At 40.1% G+C, this 25,576-nt stretch overlaps 1 protein-coding gene across 1 annotated transcript in view; it reads left to right on the plus strand.

Annotated features, from left to right (window-relative positions):
- The window catches only part of CHST3 (carbohydrate sulfotransferase 3), a 112,419-nt gene that overhangs the window by 80,918 nt on the left and 5,925 nt on the right, over nucleotides 1-25,576 (plus strand). Inside the window, exons 2-3 of the mRNA XM_063434164.1 lie at nucleotides 15,552-15,651; nucleotides 23,837-24,099. Of these exons, the coding sequence (XP_063290234.1) occupies nucleotides 23,963-24,099 (137 nt within the window). The 5' untranslated portion in view covers nucleotides 15,552-15,651; nucleotides 23,837-23,962. The remainder of the gene's footprint in view (nucleotides 1-15,551; nucleotides 15,652-23,836; nucleotides 24,100-25,576) is intronic.

The following is a 25,576-nucleotide window of genomic DNA, read 5'->3' on the forward strand; positions in this document are numbered from 1 at the left end:
ATTCACCTCCATTAAACATAGGCTTGCCAGTTCAATCCTTTTATAGAAGTTGGTACTGGAAAAATTTACTATATTTGTAAATTAGATGCAACTATTTAGTAATCATTCCCCAAATATCATTGTTATACTAGAAGGAGTTGATATTTATTGTGCTGTCATATTGACCCCTAACACTGCTCTGTCCTATAATTCTGAAAAATTAATGTGACAGGTAGTGTTGTCGCGAACCCGAAATTTTCGGTTCGCGAACGGCGAACGCGAACTTCCGCAAATGTTCGCGAACCGGGGGAACCGCGCGAACCCCCATTGACTTCAATGGGCAGGCGAATTTTAAAAACAACAGGGACTCTTTCTGGCCACAATAGTGATGAAAAAGTTGTTTCAAGGGGACTAACACCTGTACTGTGGCATGCCAGAGGGGGATCCATGGCAAAACTCCCATGGAAAATTGCACAGTTGATGCAGAGCCTGCTTTTAATCCATAAAGGGCAGAAATCACCTAACATTGACACCTGTCCTCAAAGCCCAGCCCTGATACACACTGACACAGAGCAGAATAGAGACTGTTCCCCCTACATAGGGTCACTTGGCAGATATGGATTGACACCTATCCTAATGATCCCTGATACACACTGACACAGAGCAGAATAGGGACTGTTCCCCCTACATAGGGTCACTTGGCAGGTATGGATTGACACCTATCCTAATGATCCCTGATACACACTGACACAGAGCAGAATAGAGACTGTTCACCGTCCACAGAGACCATGATACACACTGACACAGAGCAGAATAGAGACTGTTCCCCCTACATAGGGTCACTTGGCAGATATGGATTGACACCTATCCTAATGATCCCTGATACACACTGACACAGAGCAGAATAGAGACTGTTCCCCCTACATAGGGTCACTTGGCAGATATGGATTGACACCTGTCCTCAAAACCCCTGATACACACTGACACAGAGCAGAATAGAGACTGTTCCCCCTACATAGGGTCACTTGGCAGATATGGATTGACACCTGTCCTCAAAACCCCTGATACACACTGACACAGAGCAGAATAGGGACTGTTCCCCCTACATAGGGTCACTTGGCAGATATGGATTGACACCTATCCTAATGATCCCTGATACACACTGACACAGAGCAGAATAGAGACTGTTCCCCCTACATAGGGTCACTTGGCAGATATGGATTGACACCTGTCCTCAAAACCCCTGATACACACTGACACAGAGCAGAATAGAGACTGTTCCCCCAACATAGGGTCACTTGGCAGATATGGATTGACACCTATCCTAATGATCCCTGATACACACTGACACAGAGCAGAATAGGGACTGTTCCTCCTACATAGGGTCACTTGGCAGATATGGATTGACACCTGTCCTCAAAACCCCTGATACACACTGACACAGAGCAGAATAGGGACTGTTCCCCCTACATAGGGTCACTTGGCAGATATGGATTGACACCTGTCCTCAAAACCCCTGATACACACTGACACAGAGCAGAATAGAGACTGTTCCCTGTCCACAGAGACCATGATACACACTGACACAGAGCAGAATAGAGACTGTTCACCGTCCACAGAGACCATGATACACACTGACACAGAGCAGAATAGAGACTGTTCCCCCTACATAGGGTCACTTGGCAGGTATGGATTGACACCTGTCCTCAAAGCCCCTGATACACACTGGGAGGAGCTACTGTCCTCCCCAACCCCTGCGTGGTGGGTGGGGGCCATAAATCACAATGGGGTGACCTACTGTCCTCCCCCCCCTCGGCCCCCACCCCTGCGCGGTGGGTGAGGGGGCATAAATCACAATGGGGGGGCCTACTTTCCTCCCCCCGGCCCCCATCCCTGCGCGGTGGGTGGGGGGCATAAATCACAATGGGACGGACCTACTGATAGGAGTGGAGTATTGTTCATATCAGTTTAATTCCTTCCGCGTCTCCTATCAGTGGATATGTAAATGGCAGAGATTTTTAATTATTGAATCACCTCCCCTTTTTAGGCCAAGGTGGGAAGATGATTAGACCACTGGTATATTGGTGCCATCTTGGAGGATTTAAATTTTTGGTTTGGTTTTTGAAGCCACAGTGCTGCACCAGTGGGCCTAAAAATTAGGCATGTACACATGCCTGAAAAATTTGGTATTGTTGCAGCCGCTGCTGTAGCAGCGGCCAGAAAAATTGATGTTTGTTTCACAGGCAGAAAGTGCCCTAAAACATGGCGGCTTGAACCCTAGTTGGTGGCGGATAAGTCACGCAAGTCAAACGTCATTCAGAGCTAAAATACAGCAGCGTGTGGACCATTTTTAGCCCAAGGCAGCTCATCTCATCAGGCCTTTTTTAAGCGAATGTATCGCCCAGTGTCAGTCCCTTCGGGATCCATCCCTCATTCATCTTAATAAAGGTGAGGTAATCTAGACTTTTTTGACCTAGGCGACTTCTCTTCTCAGTGACAATACCTCCTGCTGCACTGAAGGTCCTTTCTGACAGGACACTTGAAGCGGGGCAGGCCAGAAGTTCTATCGCAAATTGGGATAGCTCAGGCCACAGGTCAAGCCTGCACACCCAGTAGTCAAGGGGTTCATCGCTCCTCAGAGTGTCGATATCTGCAGTTAAGGCGAGGTAGTCTGCTACCTGTCGGTCGAGTCGCTCTCTGAGGGTGGATCCCGAAGGGCTGTGGCGATGCATAGGACTTAAAAAGGTCCGCATGTCCTCCATCAACAACACGTCTTTAAAGCGTCCTGTCCTTGCCGGCGTGGTCGTGGGAGGAGGAGGAGGAGGATGACTTCCACCTCTCCCCCTGTTAGATTCCCGTTGTGCTGTGACATCACCCTTATACGCTGTGTAAAGCATACTTTTTAATTTATTTTGCAAATGCTGCATCCTTTCCGACTTGTTGTAATTGGGTAACATTTCCGCCACTTTCTGCTTATACCGGGGGTCTAGTAGCGTGGACACCCAGTACAGGTCGTTCTCCTTCAGCCTTTTTATACGAGGGTCCCTCAACAGGCAGGACAGCATGAAAGACCCCATTTGCACAAGGTTGGATGCCGAGCTACTCATTTCCCGTTCCTCCTCCTCACTGATGTCATTGAAGGTATGTTCTTCCCCCCAGCCACGTACAACACCACGGGTACCAGATAGGTGACAACGAGCACCCTGGGATGCCTGTTGTGTTTGGTCTTGCTCCTCCTCCTCCTCCTCAAAGCTACAATCCTCCTCTGACTCCTCTTCCTCACAATCCTCTTCCAGCGTTGCCGCAGGTCCAGCAAGCGATGCTGATAAGGCTGTTTCTGGTGGTGATGGTGATCACAACTCTTCCTCTTCCTCTTCACGCTCATCTACAGCCTGATCCAGCACTCTTCGCAGGGCACGCTCCATGAAGAAAACAAATGGTATCATGTCGCTGATGGTGCCTTCGGTGCGACTGACTAGGTTTGTCACCTCCTCAAAAGGACGCATGAGCCTACAGGCATTGCGCATGAGCGTCCAGTAACGTGGCAAAAAAATTCCCAGCTCCCCAGAGGCTGTCCTAGCACCCCGGTCATACAAATATTCATTAACAGCTTTTTCTTGTTGGAGCAGGCGGTCGAACATTAGGAGTGTTGAATTCCAACGTGTAGGGCTGTCGCAAATCAAGCGCCTCACTGGCATGTTGTTTCGCCGCTGGATATCGGCAAAGTGAGCCATGGCCGTGTAGGAACGCCTGAAATGGCCACACACCTTCCTGGCCTGCTTCAGGACATCCTGTAAGCCTGTGTACTTATGCACAAAGCGTTGTATGATCAGATTACACACATGTGCCATGCATGGCACATGTGTCAACTTGCACAACTTCAATGCCGCTATCAAATTTTTTCCGTTGTCACACACCACTTTGCCGATATCCAGTTGCTGCGGAGTCAGCCACTTTTCCACCTGTGCGTTCAGGGCGGACAGGAGTGCTTGTCCGGTGTGACTCTCTGCTTTCAAGCAAGTCAAACCCAAGACGGCGTGACACTGCCGTATCCGGGATGTGGAATAGTACCTGGGGAGCTGGGGGGGTGCCATTGATGTGGAGCAAGAAGCAGCGGCACAAGAGGACTCAGCCGAGGAGGTTATGGAAGAGGATGGAGTAGGAGGAGAAGAGGAGGTGGCAGCAGGACTGCCTGCAATTCGTGGTGGTGTCACCAACTCCTCTGCAATGCCACGCATTCCTTGCTTGTCAGCCGTCAGCAGGTTTACCCAATGCGCAGTGTAGGTGATATACCTGCCCTGACCATGCTTTGCAGACCAGGTATCAGTGGTCAGATGGACCCTTGCCCCAACACTGTGTGCCAGACATGCCATGACTTCCTTTTGCACAATCGAGTACAAGTTGGGGATTGCCTTTTGTGAAAAGAAATTCCGTCCGGGTACCTTCCACTGCGGTGTCCCAATAGCTACAAATTTTTTGAACGCCTCAGACTCAACCAGATTGTATGGTAAAAGCTGGCGGGCTAATAGTTCGGACAAGCCAGCTGTCAGACGCTGGGCAAGGGGGTGACTTGGTGACATTGGCTTCTTACGCTCAAACATGTCCTTGACAGACACATGACTGTGGGCAGATGAGAAGGGAACTGCTCAAGGCGGGAGACGGAGTGGCGGATGGTTGAGAGGGGGCAAGAAGGACAGCAGTGGTTGACGTGGCTGAAGATGCTGGACCAGGAGGAGGATGGCGGCTTAGAGTAGGCGTGCTGCTTGTACTCATGTGTTGATCCCATAGGCGTTTGTGATGTGAGATCATGTGCCTACGCAAAGCAGTTGTACCTAGGTGGGTGTTGGACCTCCCACGACTCAGTTTCCTTTGGCACAGGTTGCAAATGGCATCGCTGTTGTCAGAGGCAGACACACAAAAAAAATGCCACACTGCTGAGCTCTGCAATGACGGCATTCTGGTGGTGGACACAGCATGCGTTGATTGGCGTGCTGTCGGGCTGACCCCAGGTGCCGATGCATGCTGTCTGACTGTGCCACTAGCTCCTTGCGACGACCCCTCCCTGCTTCCAACTCGTCTCCTCCTCCTCCTCTCTGTCTCCCCATCTGAACTTTCGCCCTGTTCTTCTTCTCTTCTAGCGGGTACCCACGTGACATCCATGGATGCATCGTCATCATCAACCGCTTCGCTTGTATCTGACAACTCAGAAAAGGAAGCAGCAGCGGGTACAACATCATCATCATCACACCGTACCTCCATGTGTTTAATGCTGCCTGCCTGAGACATATCCCTGTTATCTACATCCTCTAGCAATAATGGTTGCGCATCACTCATTTCTTCAAACGGGTGTGTGAATAACTCCTCTGACATACCAAGTAAAGCGGCTGTGGTGCTAGTTTTGGTGGTGGCGGCAGGCGGTGAGTGGTATCTTGAGAGGTGCCTGAAGCTAAGCTGGAGGAGGATGGTGCGTCAAGGTTCCGAGCGGAGGCTGTACAAGTTCGGGTGTCCTGTGTTAGCCAATCAACTAAGTCCTCAGAACTTTTCAAGTTCAGGGTACGTGGCTTCTGAAAACTGGGCATTATTCTAGGGCAAAAGGGAATCACAGCACCACGACCACGACGGCCCCTGCGGGGTGGCCTGCCTCTGCCTGTCATTTTTATTGGGATTAGTGGTACTATGCGTGCAAGCTACTGTGAGACCAGATATGATTGGCAATGTGCACTGGAACAGTTCTGCAGAGCACACGCTGAAGGAAGGACTGACAGAGCCGCTTGAAGACAAGTAACTGCTATTCAATCTATAACAGTGAAAAACAAATTTTGGTTTTAAAAGCACGCTATAGAGACACCAGATATGATTGGCAATGTGCACTGGAACAGTTCTGCAGAGCACACACTGTAGGCCTGAGACACCCGCTTGAAGACAAGTAACTGCTATTCAATCTATAACAGTGAAAAACAAATTTTGGTTTTAAAAGCACGCTATAGAGACACCAAATATGATTGGCAACTGTCAAAGCACGCTGGAACAGGTCTACAGAGCACACGCTGAAGTAGGCCTGACACCCAGACGCTTGCAGACAACTAACTGATCTTCTATTACAGTGAAAAAAAAATATTTATTTTAAATCTAAAGCTTAACCAATTGTTAAAACAGATATGAGTGGTGGCACTGGGCAAATAGGCACAGTATCCAATGTAAACCTCACACAGAAGCTGGCAGGCAGGCAACTGCTCTTCTATTACAGTGAAAAAAAATATATTTATTTTAAATGTAAAGCTTAACCTATTGTTAAAACAGATATGAGTGGTGGCACTGGGCAAATAGGCACAGTATCCAATGTGAACCTCACACAGAAGCTGGCAGGCAGGCAACTGCTCTTCTATTACAGTGGAAACAAAATTTTGGTTGTAAAAGCACGCTATAGAGACACAAGATATGAGTGGCAACTGTCAAAGCACGCTGGCACAGGTCTGCAGAGCACACGCTGAAGTAGGCCTGAAACACAGACGCTTGCAGACAACTAACTGCTCTTCTATTACAGTGAAAAAAAAAATATTTTTTTTAAATGTAAAGCTTAACCTATTGTTAAAACAGATATGAGTGGTGGCACTGGGCAAATAGGGACAGTATCTAATGTGAACCTCACACAGAAGCTGGCAGGCAGGCAACTGCTCTTCTATTACAGTGGAAACAAAATTTTGGTTGTAAAAGCACGCTATAGAGACACAAGATATGAGTGGCAACTGTCAAAGCACGCTGGCACAGGTCTGCAGAGCACACGCTGAAGTAGGCCTGAAACACAGACGCTTGCAGACAACTAACTGCTCTTCTATTACAGTGAAAAAAAAATATTTATTTTAAATGTAAAGCTTAACCTATTGTTAAAACAGATATGAGTGGTGGCACTGGGCAAATAGGCACAGTATCCAATGTGAACCTCACACAGAAGCTGGCAGGCAGGCAACTGCTCTTCTATTACAGTGAAAAAAAAATATTTATTTTAAATGTAAAGCTTAACCTATTGTTAAAACAGATATGAGTGGTGGCACTGGGCAAATAGGCACAGTATCCAATGTGAACCTCACACAGAAGCTGGCAGGCAGGCAACTGCTCTTCTATTACAGTGGAAACAAAATTTTGGTTGTAAAAGCACGCTATAGAGACACAAGATATGAGTGGCAACTGTCAAAGCACGCTGGCACAGGTCTGCAGAGCACACGCTGAAGTAGGCCTGAAACACAGACGCTTGCAGACAACTAACTGCTCTTCTATTACAGTGAAAAAAAAATATTTATTTTAAATGTAAAGCTTAACCTATTGTTAAAACAGATATGAGTGGTGGCACTGGGCAAATAGGCACAGTATCCAATGTGAACCTCACACAGAAGCTGGCAGGCAGGCAACTGCTCTTCTATTACAGTGGAAACAAAATTTTGGTTGTAAAAGCACGCTATAGAGACACAAGATATGAGTGGCAACTGTCAAAGCACGCTGGCACAGGTCTGCAGAGCATACGCTGAAGTAGGCCTGAAACACAGACGCTTGCAGACAACTAACTGCTCTTCTATTACAGTGAAAAAAAAAATATTTATTTTAAATGTAAAGCTTAACCTATTGTTAAAACAGATATGAGTGGTGGCACTGGGCAAATAGGCACAGTATCCAATGTGAACCTCACACAGAAGCTGGCAGGCAGGCAACTGCTCTTCTATTACAGTGGAAACAAAATTTTGGTTGTAAAAGCACGCTATAGAGACACAAGATATGAGTGGCAACTGTCAAAGCACGCTGGCACAGGTCTGCAGAGCACACGCTGAAGTAGGCCTGAAACACAGACGCTTGCAGACAACTAACTGCTCTTCTATTACAGTGAAAAAAAAATATTTATTTTAAATGTAAAGCTTAACCTATTGTTAAAACAGATATGAGTGGTGGCACTGGGCAAATAGGCACAGTATCCAATGTGAACCTCACACAGAAGCTGGCAGGCAGGCAACTGCTCTTCTATTACAGTGGAAACAAAATTTTGGTTGTAAAAGCACGCTATAGAGACACAAGATATGAGTGGCAACTGTCAAAGCACGCTGGCACAGGTCTGCAGAGCATACGCTGAAGTAGGCCTGAAACACAGACGCTTGCAGACAACTAACTGCTCTTCTATTACAGTGAAAAAAAAAATATTTATTTTAAATGTAAAGCTTAACCTATTGTTAAAACAGATATGAGTGGTGGCACTGGGCAAATAGGCACAGTATCCAATGTGAACCTCACACAGAAGCTGGCAGGCAGGCAACTGCTCTTCTATTACAGTGGAAACAAAATTTTGGTTGTAAAAGCACGCTATAGAGACACAAGATATGAGTGGCAACTGTCAAAGCACGCTGGCACAGGTCTGCAGAGCACACGCTGAAGTAGGCCTGAAACACAGACGCTTGCAGACAACTAACTGCTCTTCTATTACAGTGAAAAAAAAATATTTATTTTAAATGTAAAGCTTAACCTATTGTTAAAACAGATATGAGTGGTGGCACTGGGCAAATAGGCACAGTATCCAATGTGAACCTCACACAGAAGTTGGCAGCCAGGCAACTGCTCTTCTATTACAGTGAAAAAAAAATATTTATTTTAAATGTAAAGCTTAACCTATTGTTAAAACAGATATGAGTGGTGGCACTGGGCAAATAGGCACAGTATCCAATGTGAACCTCACACAGAAGCTGGCAGGCAGGCACCTGCAATTACATTACACAGGAAAAAAAAAAAAAAAAAAGCAGCCTGATGTTATAGCCCTAAAAAGGGCTTTTTGGGGTGCTGTCCTTACAGCAGAGATCAGATGAGTCCTTCAGGATTGTAGTGGACACTGAATACCCTAGCCTAGCTATCAATTTCCCTATCTAATCAGCAGCAGCTAAACTTTCCCTCCTCTCACTAAGCATGCATCTTCCGAATGAATCGAAAATGGATGCTGGGAGGGAGGTTGGAGGGTGTGGAAGGGAGGGAGTGCTGCTGATTGGCTGGAATGTGTCTGCTGACCGAGAGGCACAGGGTCAAAGTTTGCCCAATGATGACGAATAGGGGGCGGATCGAACTGCGCATGTGTCCGCCCGCCGCGGCGAACGCGAACACGCTAATTTCGCCGGGAACTGTTCGCCGGCGGACAGTTCGGTACATCACTAGTGACAGGTACACATAAAGATATACTTAGTAGGATTCCTGAGAATAGGTCCTTTCCCATCCTCTCCGACCTGATGCATTGGGTGGAGGATAATATTATTGACTAGGCGAGTATCTAAGCCTAGGGAATGCCTAGCTCTGGGGTCCTAATACCAAACCCTTCTTGTTCTGATAGAAAGTAACCCAAAGTGTATTGATTCAGAATGTTTAAGCAGTCTATCTCAGCTTAATACCGGTGCCATCTTTGATCCTAGATGTATTTTCTTGTTTTATATTTTAAATAATTAGTATGGCTGCAGACCACAACAATGTTTATCTGTTTATAGCTATAATTAACTCAACCTATTCTGTTTTCTCTACATTCGGCAAATCCTTCACTTAATGCTGGGAAAAAACATACTTTTCAAGTGGTGAGTAATGATTAAGCAGCATATTTCACTTCAACAAAAGAAAAATGCCAAAAACACCTCAAGTAAATAAACAATTTAAAAGAGGAACGTGAGAGTTCCTCATCATTAAACATACACTTGCCAGTTCTATTCTTCTATACACATTACTATTGGAAAAATGAAGCATACTTAGATGCAACTAGTTATGAACTGATAGTTATAAACATTGCTAATAAGTAGCACCAATGTGTTTCTCTGACTTTTGAACATAACACATTTAATGATCGATGCAGGTTGGAAAGTAGACCCCATCGTGTCTTGGTAGAAAGTAGACTTGTTCACAGTGGAAAAATTCTGTTTGGCCAAACCAATTTTTTTCCCAAAATTAAATTTAGTTCAGGACCTCTAACACTCGTTTTTCTGATGTTGTGGCTTTCCAGAATATAGTCCCTTAAAAATTTTTGTGAGAAAGACTCGGACGAATAAAAAAAAACAGCACAAAAAGGTGTCAGGCAGACAGTACTGCAAAATATTTACATAATATAAATATTATATATATATATATATATATATATATATATATATATATATTCAGTACACTCATAGGTACATTTTCCTGCTATTTGGTTCACAGAAAATGCGTGAAAAATATATATTATGTAAATGTTTTTACACCTTTTTTCCTTCTATTGGTCAGTTGTACTTGAACTATGAATAAGGTAAACATTTAGCGGTTGCCACCAAGGCATTAATTATCTTTTTCTTTTTTTTCTTTTTTCTATCAAATATCTCTTTGTTTGGGGCCAGCAGTGGAACTTTGAATTCCAAAGCAAATTAACATGCTGGCCCGTCGCGCTAGTCGTTTTCTCGGGTTATACGTTCTTATGGTGATTTGGTACAGAGTTTGTCTGAACCACGATTGGCCCTAAATTTGGACAAATTGCAATAGGCCTGAAACCAAATGCACAATTCTAGGGGAAAGGCATTTGCAAATTATATGAAAAAACGCTAATTTGGGAGATAAGGTTGTGTTATAGCAGAAATAATATAAGCAAGCCACTTTGTACTTTGAGTTTTAAAGTGCAGATTGTATGAACTGATTTCACAATATAAAAATACCCTTTCTCAGATTATATTTTACTGGGCAAGTTGCCAAGGCTTTTGCCTAAAGAGCCTCCTCTAGTGTAAAGTCATCAAGATTATGAGTGTTTGGAGATACTGGTGATGATATTTGTTCCTTTTTGTTATATTACAAGGCCAACTATCATTAAAAGCTATTGCTAGAGTTGGCATATTATACCAATTATATTACATTTAAGTTACCTCTATGTGTTTGATCTGTAGAGGTAAAAATCGATGCTCAAAGAGCAGCGCTTACATCTCCCATGAGCCATGAGACTGCTTGTGTAATAATAATACTTGTAACTTAGTCCGTTGTTATATTCTGAGGCTTGCCTACATATTTAATATGGTCTGGCAGTAAAGAATTGGAACAGTCCTGTTGCAGAGATATGTACAGTGAATAATTACATGTTAATGAGTATGTCATACTTTTTAATAAACAGCAGAATGTGTCCACAACTGTGAATTAAAAGAACACTTTAAGCACCATAACCACACTCAGTGAAATTTTCCAAAATGCAGTGGCCGCATGCCCTACTTTTGGATTCAGATTTTGCGTTAGATTCCGAGCTGTATTTCCCACGAGGCTAACAAGGCATTTGCCTTGGGAGGCAGTTTTAAGGGGGGCGGCAAAAAATGCAGCGCCCCATGTGCCATGGCAGATGACCTGTTAGCCTCTTTCTGAGGGGGGGGACAAGAGATGGCCAGCTGACCATCTCTTGGGCCCCCCTGAGGCTTTCAGATGCTCAATTTGCAGGCAGGGGGTTCTCAGATCCCTCCCTCATGCCGGGAGCTGGAATACGACATCACTCCGGCTCAAGGCATCACTAAGCAGCGCGCGAGGGAGCTGAGCAGGAGAAATACAGCTGCCTCCACTGTGCGTCGGCCTACCTGCCTGCACGCAGCACAGCAACCCAGGAGCAGTTTAAAAATTAAAGCCTTTATCAAGCCTGGACACAGCATGCATTTCACACATACAACAAAATACAGATAAAATCACATTGTCATCTCCCATTCTAGCTCTTATCCTGATGTTAAGGCCAGAGAAGGCAGTCCTTCTAATAAATAAGGGCTTGATTGTTTCTTTATACTGGCCTTTTCACAGGATACTTAAAACTGTTTACACAGTATATAAAGAAGTGAGTGGCGGGTCTCTCCTTTTTTTTTTTTGGTTATTTGATATTGGAAAAGGAAAAAAACGATTGGCTGGCTTGTATTCATTCAAATAGAGCCATAGACTTTCAAATTAATGTAAATTTTTAAATCCTATCCAGTTAAATTCCCTGTTCAAAAGTAATTTTCTTTCTTCTTCAGTTATATTTTGTAAGTATTTTTCTTTGGGGGATTTAAAGAGTTGGAAAAGTTTTCACACAGATGAGAACAACTGTTCTACATGTCCTGTTCTATGTGCTGATTTCTCAGATCTGACATAATCTACTTAATCAGGTTCATGTTTTTACCTGAATATAAATAAAACCAAAATATAGTAAAAATAAATAAATAAATCACAGTGTAATTAGTGGATGCCATGATCGTGCATTTGGGTCGAGGGCGGAAGTGACTTTGAACAGAATTACGTCACTAGTATGTCAGTTCCACCACCGTCCCCAAAAGAAAGCAAAAAACATAGTTAAAAACTTAGAAAAACATAGAAACAAACACCTACCCCATATCCAACCTGCAAGTACAAAAAACACTATACACTATAGTGTTAGGAATAGATATTTAGCCCCCTGATCCCCTCAGATTACATGGGATAATGTAGTTGAAAGCACTATAGTGATGTTACATACTTAAACCAAGCTTGTATTTTAGACACAAGTGAAAGTAAATATTATGTCACACATTAGAGAGAACAGTTTATACTTAGGCAAGCATTGTGTACATAACACGTGTTGTGTGTTTAATGACCCAAATTGATTCAGAAACACGGCTGAAAGTTAATTTTTTGTAACATCTGGAAAAGAACCCTTATGAGATTCCTGCTTACATGCCCTCCTTCATATATTATTTCCCTCCTTTGCAGCACTTACAGGTACAGTGCTTTAGAAAAACAAAATGTAGAATTAGAATTAAGATTCTGAAGATTTTACGTACTACTTCTAATAATCTAAAAAAATGCCCGACGAAATGAGTCCAAAAATGGCTTTGTATAAACTCTGGGTGACCTAGAGCTCCCAAGACATTTTTTACATTACATAATAGTTTTAATAGAGGTACTCCCACCAACATATGTTCTACAAAGTTCTGCAGCTATTCCCATTAAAAATTTGGACTTGATTGAAAAAATACACTTTCATGTTACTACTATTAAAAAAAAAAAAAAAAAAAAAAAGTTACTAGTGCACAAAAAATGAAACCAACCACTTGAGTTTGGTTAGACATCTTTGGCAACTTACAAAACATATGTCTCCAAGAAGACCACAATCCTAATAATCACACATGCTTGGACTTCTATTTTCTTGGCAGATGTTTGGCTCATTTGGCTGTTATTAGGAAATTAGGTGCCTCTGATCACCTCAGTATTAGTGTGCTTCAGCGGAAATCCCTTCACAAGCAATTTTACAATGAGTTGATGTTTATTCTGTAATTATCACCAAAGCCTGCCTTGATTTCTGTTTATATTATAGCTATCGAGGGGCCTCCTTAACTTTTTTTTCCGCCAATAAGGAAGAAAGCTTTGATCCTTAAATTGGCCCTCCGACTGAACAAACAAGAGCTGCAGATGACCAAATAATCCTTTTTTTAATCTACCCATGTATTTGGGTGTTTCTGCATTCAAATAAAACTCAGAAACTCTAATTAAATATTGATTAAAATGTAATAAAATTAAATAAGATTATACTATGTAGAATACACATTTTATACCAATATACAATATCTATAGGGTCACCAGATCCACCCATGTTTTCAGGGACACATACTTTTTTCTTACTTATGAAAATGGTTGCCCTGTGGTATGTATGATGCATAGTTTACAGTATTTTTTATACCCTAATTACTTCAACTAATACATCTTCTTCTGAATTCTGCATCCTGCAGGACATACCAAATAGTAGGTCACTCAGTTAAGATCATTGTGCATTAATTAATGGAGAACACACATCTGATTGTATGTAGTTTTATTTATTTTAAGTTTAATAATCAATCTTATACTTTATTATATCGGAATATCCCTCTAGATACTGGAAATCGTTTAGACTTAGGGCCAAAATAGCTGAGCTGGAAAAAAACTCTACAAAGTGAAACTTTCGTTTTCACGTTTAATTCACTCTGATTTCCTGACAATTCTCACTGATATGAGTTACTGGGTAAGCACCAGACTACCCAACTTCAATGATGCCAGATATATGAGTGATCACACCTTGCACACGATCAGTTATCCATGGCATTGAGGGTAGCGGCTCTCACTCTGTGTGCCAAGGAACAACAAACAAAATTTCAGATGCTGCATATGGGGAAAGATGCTGCATACAAATTATCTCCTGGGTACAGCTGGGAAATAAAATAAAGCCATATTTATTAATCCTCTATAGCACAACAACATGGGAGAGAACAGCATCAATGGAAAAAGAAACTTAATGTCTTAAGCTTGATGCGGCTCTTGACATACACATGCTGGGGGATTTAAATACATGTTGTACTCTTGTTTCTTACTTCTGAAGCCATGCCTTATATCCTATACTAAATTTTATCTGTTAAAAATCTTCATTGTGCCTGTGATTCCTTGAGCAGATGTAACAGAGCTTTGGTTGGAATACTGTCTCTACTTGGCCTTAGGGCCTCCGTCATATCTTGTTTGGATAGGCAGCATACTGCATTGGCACTCAAATCACTGACTGAGGCTAGAAGCTATTGTTGGGTTCTAAGTTTGTAGGTCATGGCAACTGAGAAGCTCTTATGAGATAGGCGGCATGTTTGTTTAAAAAGGGTTACAGATACATTGTTTGTACAACTCAAGGTGGTCCTGAGAGCAGGAATGCAAGATGCTGGAAGCACTAAAGGTAGCAGGATTTTTCAAGGTTGGCACATCCTCCAGGGGTAGTAGTACATACTTTATAGGCTCACTAAACCCTAAACCTCATGTCTTGGCATAGTTTGTAAAACATAGAAACAAAATGGTAAGAACAAGGCACAGAATAATCGGATAGGTCATACAGGACACCATTAAAATATAAAAGTTTAAAAGCTATAATGAATTGATAGCCTGTGAAAAATCATATAAGTGCTAAATAATAATTTTCTAGCTACATATTGTGTGGTCTATTATCCAAACTTTTAGTTGAACCATTCCATACAAATAGTGTTTAACTTTACTACTCACACATGTTTTTGGATACGGCACCCCTGACATGTTATGTATAAGATTCTTACTGCCCTTACAGAAATAGCAGAAAAGCTATGCTACATGGATGGATTCATCTTAATCCTACCTTGTTTGCCTCTTTAAAGACAAATTATTATGTGTGTTCAGAGTGGATTGACTTGTGATGATCCATGCAAGAGAAGGATTTTGTAAGAATATTTTTTTCAGTACTGGGAATATTATATAATTTCTCCCACAGCTTCCACTTCCTCTGATAAAAAACTTGGATAACTGGAATATTAACTGCTCATATCCTGTGCTTGAAAATTTCATATCCTGTGCTTGAAACTTATTTCTCTTAATTTTTTACTGTTTTATAGTAGCCACTTTATTGACTGTTGTGTCAATTCTAGTTTCATTTGTTTGTCCTTGTTTTTTTAATTATAATTTGTTTTATTTAAACATAGAAAAATTGTTGTTGTTTTTTACATATTTCTATTCATTAGATTTCATCCCACATTTTTGTGATGTTCTTGTCATTCATTGAACCTTTTTTTTTTTTATATTTTTGTTTTCAGCAATATTTGTAAAATATCGCACAGAAATCTGAAGAAAAAACAAAAGAACCAGGCAGCAGGGAATCCTAATGCATGCTGATTATTAACAGGATCAAAGCAGGTAATGAATATGTAATTAAAAAATACTTTGGAGCCGCTGAACTGTTTTATAAACTAATGACACAGCATATGGACAGTTTTAGGTTTGTTTGATGAACGTAATTTGTTTCGCTAAACAGGTATGGTTAAAGTTAGAAATAAAACATATGGTAAAAGCAAGTTTGCACAGAAACCATCAATACTATCCCTAGTAATGTAGGTAAGACATTGCTTTCTGTCCAGTAAGATTTGACTTTAAAATTACTTTCAAATAAAAATCAGTTGAATAATTTTAAATAAGGTTGACTCAAGACACATGGTTGAAGCTTTTCTTCTCAAATCGGCAAACAGTACAGCAAAAAAAAAATAATATATATATATAAATGATTTTATCTGACTTTGAAAGAATAGGCTGAATCTTGAGACAATTTTTTTAAAGGAACACTCCAAATGCCATAACAATTACAACGTGCACAATTGAGCTCAGGAGATCTAACGGAAACTCCTAGCAGAAGCTTCATACTTTCAGTCCACGAATAGAAGAGGCAGGGTGCATGAAAGGGGCAGAGAAATGTAATATGTTATCCATACTACCAATGGGCTTTTTTATTTGCATGGAGATCAAAAGAACCTTAAAGGAACACTATAGTGTAACGAGCACAAACATGTATTCCTGACCCTATATTGTTAAAACTATCATCTAGCCTCCCTAAATATAGTAATTTCTTACTCTTGTTTAAGTCTGCAGTTGCTGGCTCTGCTCTTGATCTGCCTGCTTGGCTGACATCATCAGAAATGATTATTTGAGCCAATCACAATGCTTTCCTATAGGATTGACTGTCAAGGAGGCAGATCAGGGGCAGAGCCAGCCCAAGCCAAACACAGTACAGACAAATCAGCATCTCCTCATAGAGATGCAATGAATCAATGCATCTCTATGAAGAAAGTTCAGTGTCTGTATGCTGAGGGTGGAGACACTTAATGGCAGTGCTGCCAGTGTGCAGCACTGCCCCAGGAAGCCTCTCTAGTAGCCATCTGAGGAGTGGCCAGTTGAGTTATCACTAGGCTGTAATGTATATACTGCATTTTCTCTGAAAAGACAGTGTTTACTGCAAAAAGCCTGAAGTGAATTATTATACTCACCAGAACAAATACAATAAGCTGTAATTATTCTGGTGACTATAGTGTGCAACTTCAAAATCTGACTATACTTAGTTGTTCAAGTTTGGTCCAAATCAATACTTTGTGCCTATCCAATCTGCTATATTGTAGAACAGACTGGCTGTGTTGTAAATGTACCCAGTTTTTACTAAATGGGCAGTATGGGTCAATTGCAAATATTTTGCAACAGACTCACTATTAGTAGATTGCCAACTTGGCATTTTTTCTTAATAACAGTCATTGAAAGTAACTCTGCCCAGTTAGTCCCAAGCTGTACCTGTGGATAGACCACATGGTATTTAAATATGTTGCAACACAGTTTTTTTCAAGGTAATTTCATCCCCACAAGAAACAATACTTAATATTGTTCAGTTTAATTTATGTAATAGTTCAGTTTGCCTGCACATTGGAAGGAATTTCCTTTTAGATCAGAATAAAAGCTTGTATGCTTTAAACTACAAATAAGAAAATAATCTGATTTTCTTTACTACATTTTTTATTATTTTAAATTTAGTTTGTGCACCAGTTGTTACCGACTGTTCCCTACTATAAGCGTTTCCAGGTTATATGAAATGTAGATTTCTTGTGTGTGGCACATGTGTAAGATTATTCCCTTTTTCATTATATGTTTAGAATTTTTATGAAGATCAGTTTAGTTTAACAGCTTCTTACAGATTTCTTGAAATTACTGTTGTCATGAAAGCGTGAAACTTTTATCATGCAACCTGTAATAGCAACATCAGATTTCATCTACATGCAAGCCACTCTGACAGATTTTTTTTTGCTAAATTGAGAATTCATTGTTAATTTCAAATTTAAGGCAAAAATAGCTGAATTGGAAGCATAGATTACTTTTTTCCAGTTCAACTTTTGACTTTAAATTTGAAATTGACTTTGCATATACTTTAAACTCTCATGGTTGTGAAAAACAGTGACTGTGAAGTTCACGTAAAACATTTCAGGTTTATTCCAATAATAATAAGAACACTTATAGCGCTAGCAATACAAACATGTATTCCTACCACTACAGTGTTCTCTTCAACATGTGGGTTATAGGACTCCTCCTGCAAGGGTTAATAAAAAAAACAAAAAACGTTTAACTAACCTATATCGTATGACACACTGGTATTCATGTTGTCCATTCTACTTCCTTGGCTGAGATCATCAGTGTCTCCATGGAGTTTCTGTACATAGGTCATACAATCTGTGCAGAACCTCATTCAGGAAGTCCCTCTAGTGACCATCCAAGTGACAATGACTAGAAGACTTAGGCAGCTGTGTAAACCCTACCTTTTCTCAGGGTGACCCTGGAAAGAGAGGTTATATGTCCCAGAACCACTACTTTGAGCTGTATAGTGTCCTTTTAAACTATAATAATAAAAAATGCATGCCAAAATATTTGCTAAAATCAAAGCTAAGAGTGAGGAGAAGATCACAGAAAAAAAAGAAAAAAGCCTGAATGTGGTTTTTGTCTACAAATATACATTCTCAACAGCTAACCGTGTCTGGAAAACAGGAAAAAAAATTATTTCCATGATATATCACCCCAAGAGGCCAAGGAATTTGGTATTTGCTTGTGTATTATGCTTACATAATCTTTTTATAATACTCATTCTTTAAGACTTGGCATAGGCCTAGTAAACCTAACGAAATAGCTTGCTCCGTCTATGGAACTTGATATGAGTACGATAGTTTAGTAAATGTCAGAGTTTGAATGGAGAATTTAACATTTTAAGACCATATAGCTGAGCTGGAGAAATGTTCTAATTTGCCAATGTTTTCTAAAAAAATTAGATGACTTCGGCTTAAGCCTACTGGAAATTCGCATGTGGTTTTGGCAGGACATCAGATATTTTTATGGATATAATTGAAATAAACAACAGCTGTTTGGAATTATTAGTGAAAATTATAAATCAACTATATCTAATCTTATAATTTAGAATTTTTGTTACACGTACCTTCTATAATCAGGATGGTATACACGAAGGAAAGACTTGGGAATTCTGGAACTGTGGGGGCAGAAGATGAAGGAAGGGGGTCTGACATAAAGACTAGCATAGAGAGAGGTCATGGCAGAGGGAATGTAGTTGAAAAGGGAGTGTAGGATAGGTAAGTCTAGCAAGCATATAGGAAATGAAGAATAAGAAACCATCATAAAGATGACAGGATAAAGGCGACTAGTATAAAAAAATGGAAAGAGTGGATAGGAAGCTTCCATAGAGGAATTCGAGGAATAAAAAAATAGAAGAAAACAGGGAGCGTAGGAGAGGATAATGAAAGGATAAAGTGGTTCTATATCGCTTCATTAGAAGACCATAACAAAAAGTATGCCAACAAGAATGTTGGGGCCACATTCATCTGCAGGAATTAAAATACTATCAGAGTAACAAAAGTAGATTAAAAAAAAAGTAATGAGATGCTGTAATTAATCATTTTAATTATAGCACAGAGAACCTTTCATCAATTTGTTTGTGACTCCTTTATATCTTTTGTATCTTCAGTAAGCTGTACTGAAGCAGTTATAGCAGTGAATTGTGTAGAAGTAGAAACAAATGTATCCACACTGTACCTCATGGTGATCTAGCCATCTTCCTAACATGCACTTTGTGTTGTGCATCAGTGTATGAATAAAATAGCAAAAGTAGAAATAATAGGTAACTTAGCTCTTAAAGGGACACTCTAGGCACCATAACCACTTCATCTAACTATGTCTATCTGTTCCATAAGCATGGGGAGGAGCCAGGCTGCAGGCAGGCAGAGAATAAGGGACTCACATTTAATGTGGAACCAGAAGACCCAAGGCACCATAAACACTTCAATTAGCTGATGTGGTTATGGTGTCTAGAGTGTCCCTTTAAAATCAAGCAAGCTTCTGAAATGTGTTACAATCGCCAACATAAAATTTCTCTAGCAGTGTATGATACATTGGAAACCCAGTTTCTGCAGATGACAAGTGATACATTCACATTTTAAATGCAGCCTTTTTTTTTTTGCTGAGTAGTACAGTAAAATGACAAAAATATTTTTTTTCAAAACTTTAATTCTCTCTTGTGAACTATGACCCGAATTACAGCATACTGTCCATTATCTACTAGATTTTTTTGTGATTTAAATCCTCTATGTCTTGTTTATCCCATTGGGATTTCTGATGATGTAGCAACGCTTTATTAGATTGGGTCTTACGCTAGTTCTAAAGGCCTTCATTCATTCTTTTTCCTTCCCCTCGTATTGATCTGAGTGTTGGTAGTGGGGGGTTGCATCTCAATGGGATCCATATGTTTGCAAGCTTTCCAGGAAAATGTTTGATGAGTGACTGGATTAAAAACATACTTCCTGGTGCACAAGCCAAATTGAATACATTAGGAAGGCAAGGCATTGACATATTGTTGGCAAATTTGTAACAATGAATATTTGTAGCAATTACGATTATCTCCCACCGTCAGACGGTTAAAATGTCTGTATATACAGCTCTGAGAAAACAAAATAAATAAATAAGAGAACACTACAAAATGATCCGTGTCTCTGATTTTACTAGGTATAGTTATATGAGTAAAATTACCATTTTTGTTTAATTCTATGGACCACTGACAGCATTTTTCTCAGATTGCGAATACAAATATTGTCATGTTGAGCATTTATTTGCAGAAAATGTGAACTGCTTAAAATAACAAAAAAGATGCAGTGCAGGCCTCGAATAATGAAAAGAAAACAAGTTCCTAATTATTTCTAAACACAATACGAATGCTGTAACCTGGGAAGATTTCAGATATCCATATTTGGTGGAATTACCCTGCTCTTCATTCACTTGTAGTAATTGTAGTACTAACAAATCAACATTAAACCCTTTTACTGTTGTCAAATTGACATAGAGCACAATCTAAGATCTGAATTCGGCTCTGCTGGATTTATGTTCCTGTACTGGTTTAAGGGACACTATAGTCACCAGAACAACTTATTGAACTTGTATTGGTGAGTAGACTCATTCCCTTCAGGCTTTTTGCAGTAAACATAGTCTTTTCTGAGAAAATGCAGTGTTTACATTACAACCTAGTGATAACTCTACTAGTCCCTCCGCAGAAGGGTACTAGATGTGCTTCCTGGGGCAGTGCTGCACAGTGTGCAGTTCTGCCATATATTTTCTCCACCCTCTGCATGCAGACACTGCATTTTCCTCATAGAGATGCGTTGATTCAATGCATCTCGATGAGGAGATGATGATTGGCAAGGGCTGTGTTTGACTTGTGCTAGCTCTGCCCCTTGACAGTCTCAGCCAATCCTGTGTCAATGTGATTGGCTCACAGAATCACTTCTGATGATGTCAGCTGTAAGCAGGCAGGTCAGGGGCAGCAGCTTCAGGCTTGAATACATTATTTTACTATATTTAGGGATTCAGGGTGGGCATGGGGGCTAGGTGGTGGTTTTAAAACTACAGGGTCAGGAATACATGTTTGTGGTCCTGACCCTATAGTGTTCCTTTAAACCCAGAGGCTGTTATTGAGTCATAAGAAATATTTGCAAATATGTTGGTTAGATATTAAGTAAGGTAATTTTCTTATTCTGAATCATTGTGGGCTTTGGGTGCCACAGTAAAAAAGTAACTGATCTTTGTCAAACCACATCTAAACAGATTGACAGAAATGAGAGATTGTGCCTTCAGAGTTCTTACACCATAACTACTACAGTAAGTTATAGTGCTTATGGTGCATTGAGTGTTCTTTTAAGAAATACAAATAGAATTAAACCTAAATAAGCCACAACACAGTCATGCACTACAGATAATGCCTGTGGGCAGTACATTAGATATAAATCAGTCTGGCACTGGAATGTATAATAAATTACACAGAGCTCTGTGTTGTAACAAACACCTGTTTGATTGTTCTTAACTGAAAAGACATCTCTTTGAACACATTATGTATCCTTATTGCAGATCAAATAGCTTAAGGATATAAAGTGGATCCATAATTGTGTAAATTGTTTCTAGCGAATTAAATCTCATTAACAGTCAAATTCTGACTATATGCATTTTTAAAGTTTTTTTGTTTTTATCTGCAAAATATTTTTAATTTGCTGATAAGATTAAATACTTGCATAACTCACACAGTGGTTAAAGGGAAACGATCCGTTTTCCTGGCACTGGAGGGTCCCTCTCCCTCACACCCCCCAATCCCCAGTTGCTGAAGGGGTGAAAACCCCTTCAGTGACTTACCAGAGGCAGCGACATGTCCCACGTCGCTGCTTCCTCCTCCCCCGCTGCTCCTCCTTCTGCTTACGTCAGCCGGTGGGCGAGACTGATCCCGCCCGCCGGCCGAGGAGACCTAATGCGCATGCGCGGCAATGCCGCGCATGCGCATTAGCGCACCCCATAGGAAAGCATTGAAAATGAATTTCAATGCTTCCCTATGGGGAATAGAGCGACGCTGGAGGTCCTCACACAGCGTGAGGACGTCCAGCGACGCTCTAGCACAGAAAACCTGTGCTAAAGAGCAGGAAGTTCCCTCTAGTGGCTGTCTAGGGGAGGACTTAACCCTGCAAGGTAATTATTGCAGTTTAAAGAAAACTGCAATAATTACACTTGCAGGGTTAAGGGTAGTGGGAGTTGGCACCCAGACCACTCCAATGAGCAGAAGTGGTCTGGGTGCCTGGAGTGTCCCTTTAAGTAAGGTTTCACAGGCCTATTCTCTTGGCAGAAATACGTCCTGCTCATCACAGAATTGTCTTGTGTTTACGTCGCTCTGGTGAATTGTATATGACCATTAATCTTGCATATAAGTTTATCTGTTATATATTTCTTTAAAATTATTATTCTTTAAAATTATTTTTTGGGGAATAAATGGTAATTTTTAAATATGCATACCTTGTGTTTACAAAAAACAAAGTGCTAAGTAAGAGGACGAGGAGGCAGCACACCTAAATGGGTAAATCTCAAAAACCCAATAAGGACAAACAACAATACAAGACTGTAGGGTACGCCAGGGTGTGGGGAGTGACGTAATGCTAAATAAACTGAAGTAAAACAGATAATTTTTGTTTAATAAGATGGTATAGAATCAATAATACATAAGAGCAAACAAGCCAACAAAGTCCAGAAAGAAAGGTAAGTCTATAAGAGTTTGCCTTTATCTCCAGGTAGGTATGTCTTCCAGAAAGTTGAGGTCCAGTGACATAAAAAAGAAGAAAAGAGTTCCAATAGTGCAATATGTTTCAAAAGTATAAAGGCTAAAATAAAATCCAAATGGCCTACTCACATGGAATAGAGCTTAAAACCAGCTCTAGTGTGAAGCGCTTGCAGTGGTATTGTTCCCCCACTTCAGGAATATGATGAGAGTTATAGGTCAGAGTATATCTTGTCATCAAGATATGAGAAAGTAAAAACAAAGATACAACAGATAGTGCTCTTTGTATAAAATATATCCAGGGGAAGAAATAAATGAATAATACTCACATTTACCTGAGCAGATAACCCGCTCAGTGTAATCAGCGCAGGTGGGATAATCCACACCAGGGATGCTTTGTGAGGTCCTCACTGGGGAGATAAAAACGTGATGCCAGGTATAAAATGGAAAAAGCAAAGGTATATGGTACTAATATTGGTAGTAAAATATACCAAAACCTTTATTAAGACAATAAAAATGTAAAATTAAATCCACAACGCGTTTCACCCACAGTGGGCTTTTTCAAGTGGTAATCAAAGATAATTTCATGTGGTAATCAAAGATGATTACCACTTGAAAAAGCCCACTGTGGGTGAAACGCGTTGTGGTTTTAATTTTACATTTTTATCCAAAATTCATTTTTAGCCTAAATTCAGAACAGCACATGGATAACAGCCACATTAATGATGCAGAATTTAATCTTCCACATTATCAATGTCAGTTTCATCCAACCTGGATTGGTGGCAGTTGTCCTAGTGGAAGGTTTGCGCAGCCATGAACAAGTTACTTTGTCCTTTTAATGCATTACCAAAACTTCCTTAACTTTATTTATCAAAATTTGTGTGTTTATGATAAAATTGTTCTTTTTGTTGTTTTCTATTTTTTTTTGCTAAGGAAGAACATTTAAGAAGAAAATTAATATTTCAACATGTCTTGGTTGTAATTTTTGAATGAAATGATCCAAGGCTATCTTCCCATCCAGTGGAACAGAAGAAAGAAAACATATGAATTTTCTCTTCCATGGATAAATATCAAAACAGGACCATGGATCTTCGAGACGTGCTGAGAACAATAAGGATGAAGGCCAAATATGCGCTCTTCTTGGGTTTTGTGGTGGTTTTGGTCATCATTGAAAAAGAAAACAAGATCATCTCAAAGTAAGACACTGGGATTCTGTTTAGGTAATGGAACATACTACACATGTATGGACAGCTAGTAAATGTTCCTAAATGCATTTTAAAGTATTGACTTATGATTACTTCTTTATATTTAATTGATTGCAGTTTGTAGCTGTATATTGTATGACATTTTATAAGAAAAGCTATTTCCAGGTATGGGCCAGGTTTCACTAATTTTAAGATTTATGTTTCATTTGTGAAAACCTTTGGCATTTTGATACCTATGCCCCTAGAGGGCAAGGACATTGTAGGGATTTAAAAGTGGTAACACTGTACTGATTGATCAGCACAATTTCACCAGCTCTACATTGGTCTTCTAAAAACTACTGAGCAACATGTTTTATGATAATGCATATGATGTCATTCACCATTGGCCCTCATAGGCTTTCACTGGTTTTATTTGGGTTTGAAATAACTTAACAAACCTAAACTGCTGGGAGGTTTCTTCTCAATTGATTTATTACTCAATGCATCATAAAACCCAATTTTCTAAAATAATATGAATTTTTGAACATAAACCTTTGTTCTTTTTCCCATAACCAAAACTAGAAAAAGGAAAATAAAAATTACCCTAACCACACATGGCTGTGAATATATATTGTAATATATCTTGCTATTCGGTTTATGGTGTTACTCTAGGTCAAAGTGAAATATTAGGGAAGTAGCTGGGAGTTCAAAAAAGGGTTACTAAACTGGTTCATGGATTACAGAATAAAACTTACCAGAAAAGGTTAAAGGAACTTAACATGTATAGCTTGGAGGAAAGACGAGTCAGGGGGGATATGATAGAAACATTTAAATACAAAAAGGGAATCAACACAGTAAAGAAGGAGACTTTATTTAAAAGAATGAGAACTACCACAACAAGAGGTCATAGTCTTAAATTAGAGGGGCAAAGGTTTAAAAATAATATCAGGAAGTATTACTTTACTGAGAGGGTAGTGGATGCATAGAACATCCTTCTGATGTGTTAGAGGTTAACACAGTGAGGGAATTTCAGCATGTGTGGGATAGGCTTATGGCTATCCTATATATGAGACTAATGCAAGTATTAATAAAATTGGGCAGACTAGATGGGCAGAATGGCTCTTATCTGCCGTCACTTTCTATGTTTCTATGAGTGGATGGCAAGTTGTTCATTTGACATTTGATTGACATTTTCAATTTTCTTTCAAATTATGTTATTTTTCTTCTAAAGTTTTGAGACCGATAGTATTTAATTATCTGTCCTTTGTTTCTAGAATTTTAGGTGCATGCTTTGTAATGTCTCAGATTTGTTTTTTATTGCATGACTTACGTTCTAAGAATATATACACCTACTTTTCTTGTGGAGGACATGTAAGTTAAGACAAAGCTGTCAGAACTTTTTGAAATCAACAGAACTGTTCTCCTAAAACTATAACTATAAATGCTATAATATATATAGCATATAGAATGGTGAATTAAATATCCTGGA

The sequence above is a fragment of the Pelobates fuscus genome, chromosome 10, assembly GCF_036172605.1.
Source record: "Pelobates fuscus isolate aPelFus1 chromosome 10, aPelFus1.pri, whole genome shotgun sequence".
Taxonomy (NCBI): Eukaryota; Metazoa; Chordata; class Amphibia; order Anura; family Pelobatidae; genus Pelobates; species Pelobates fuscus.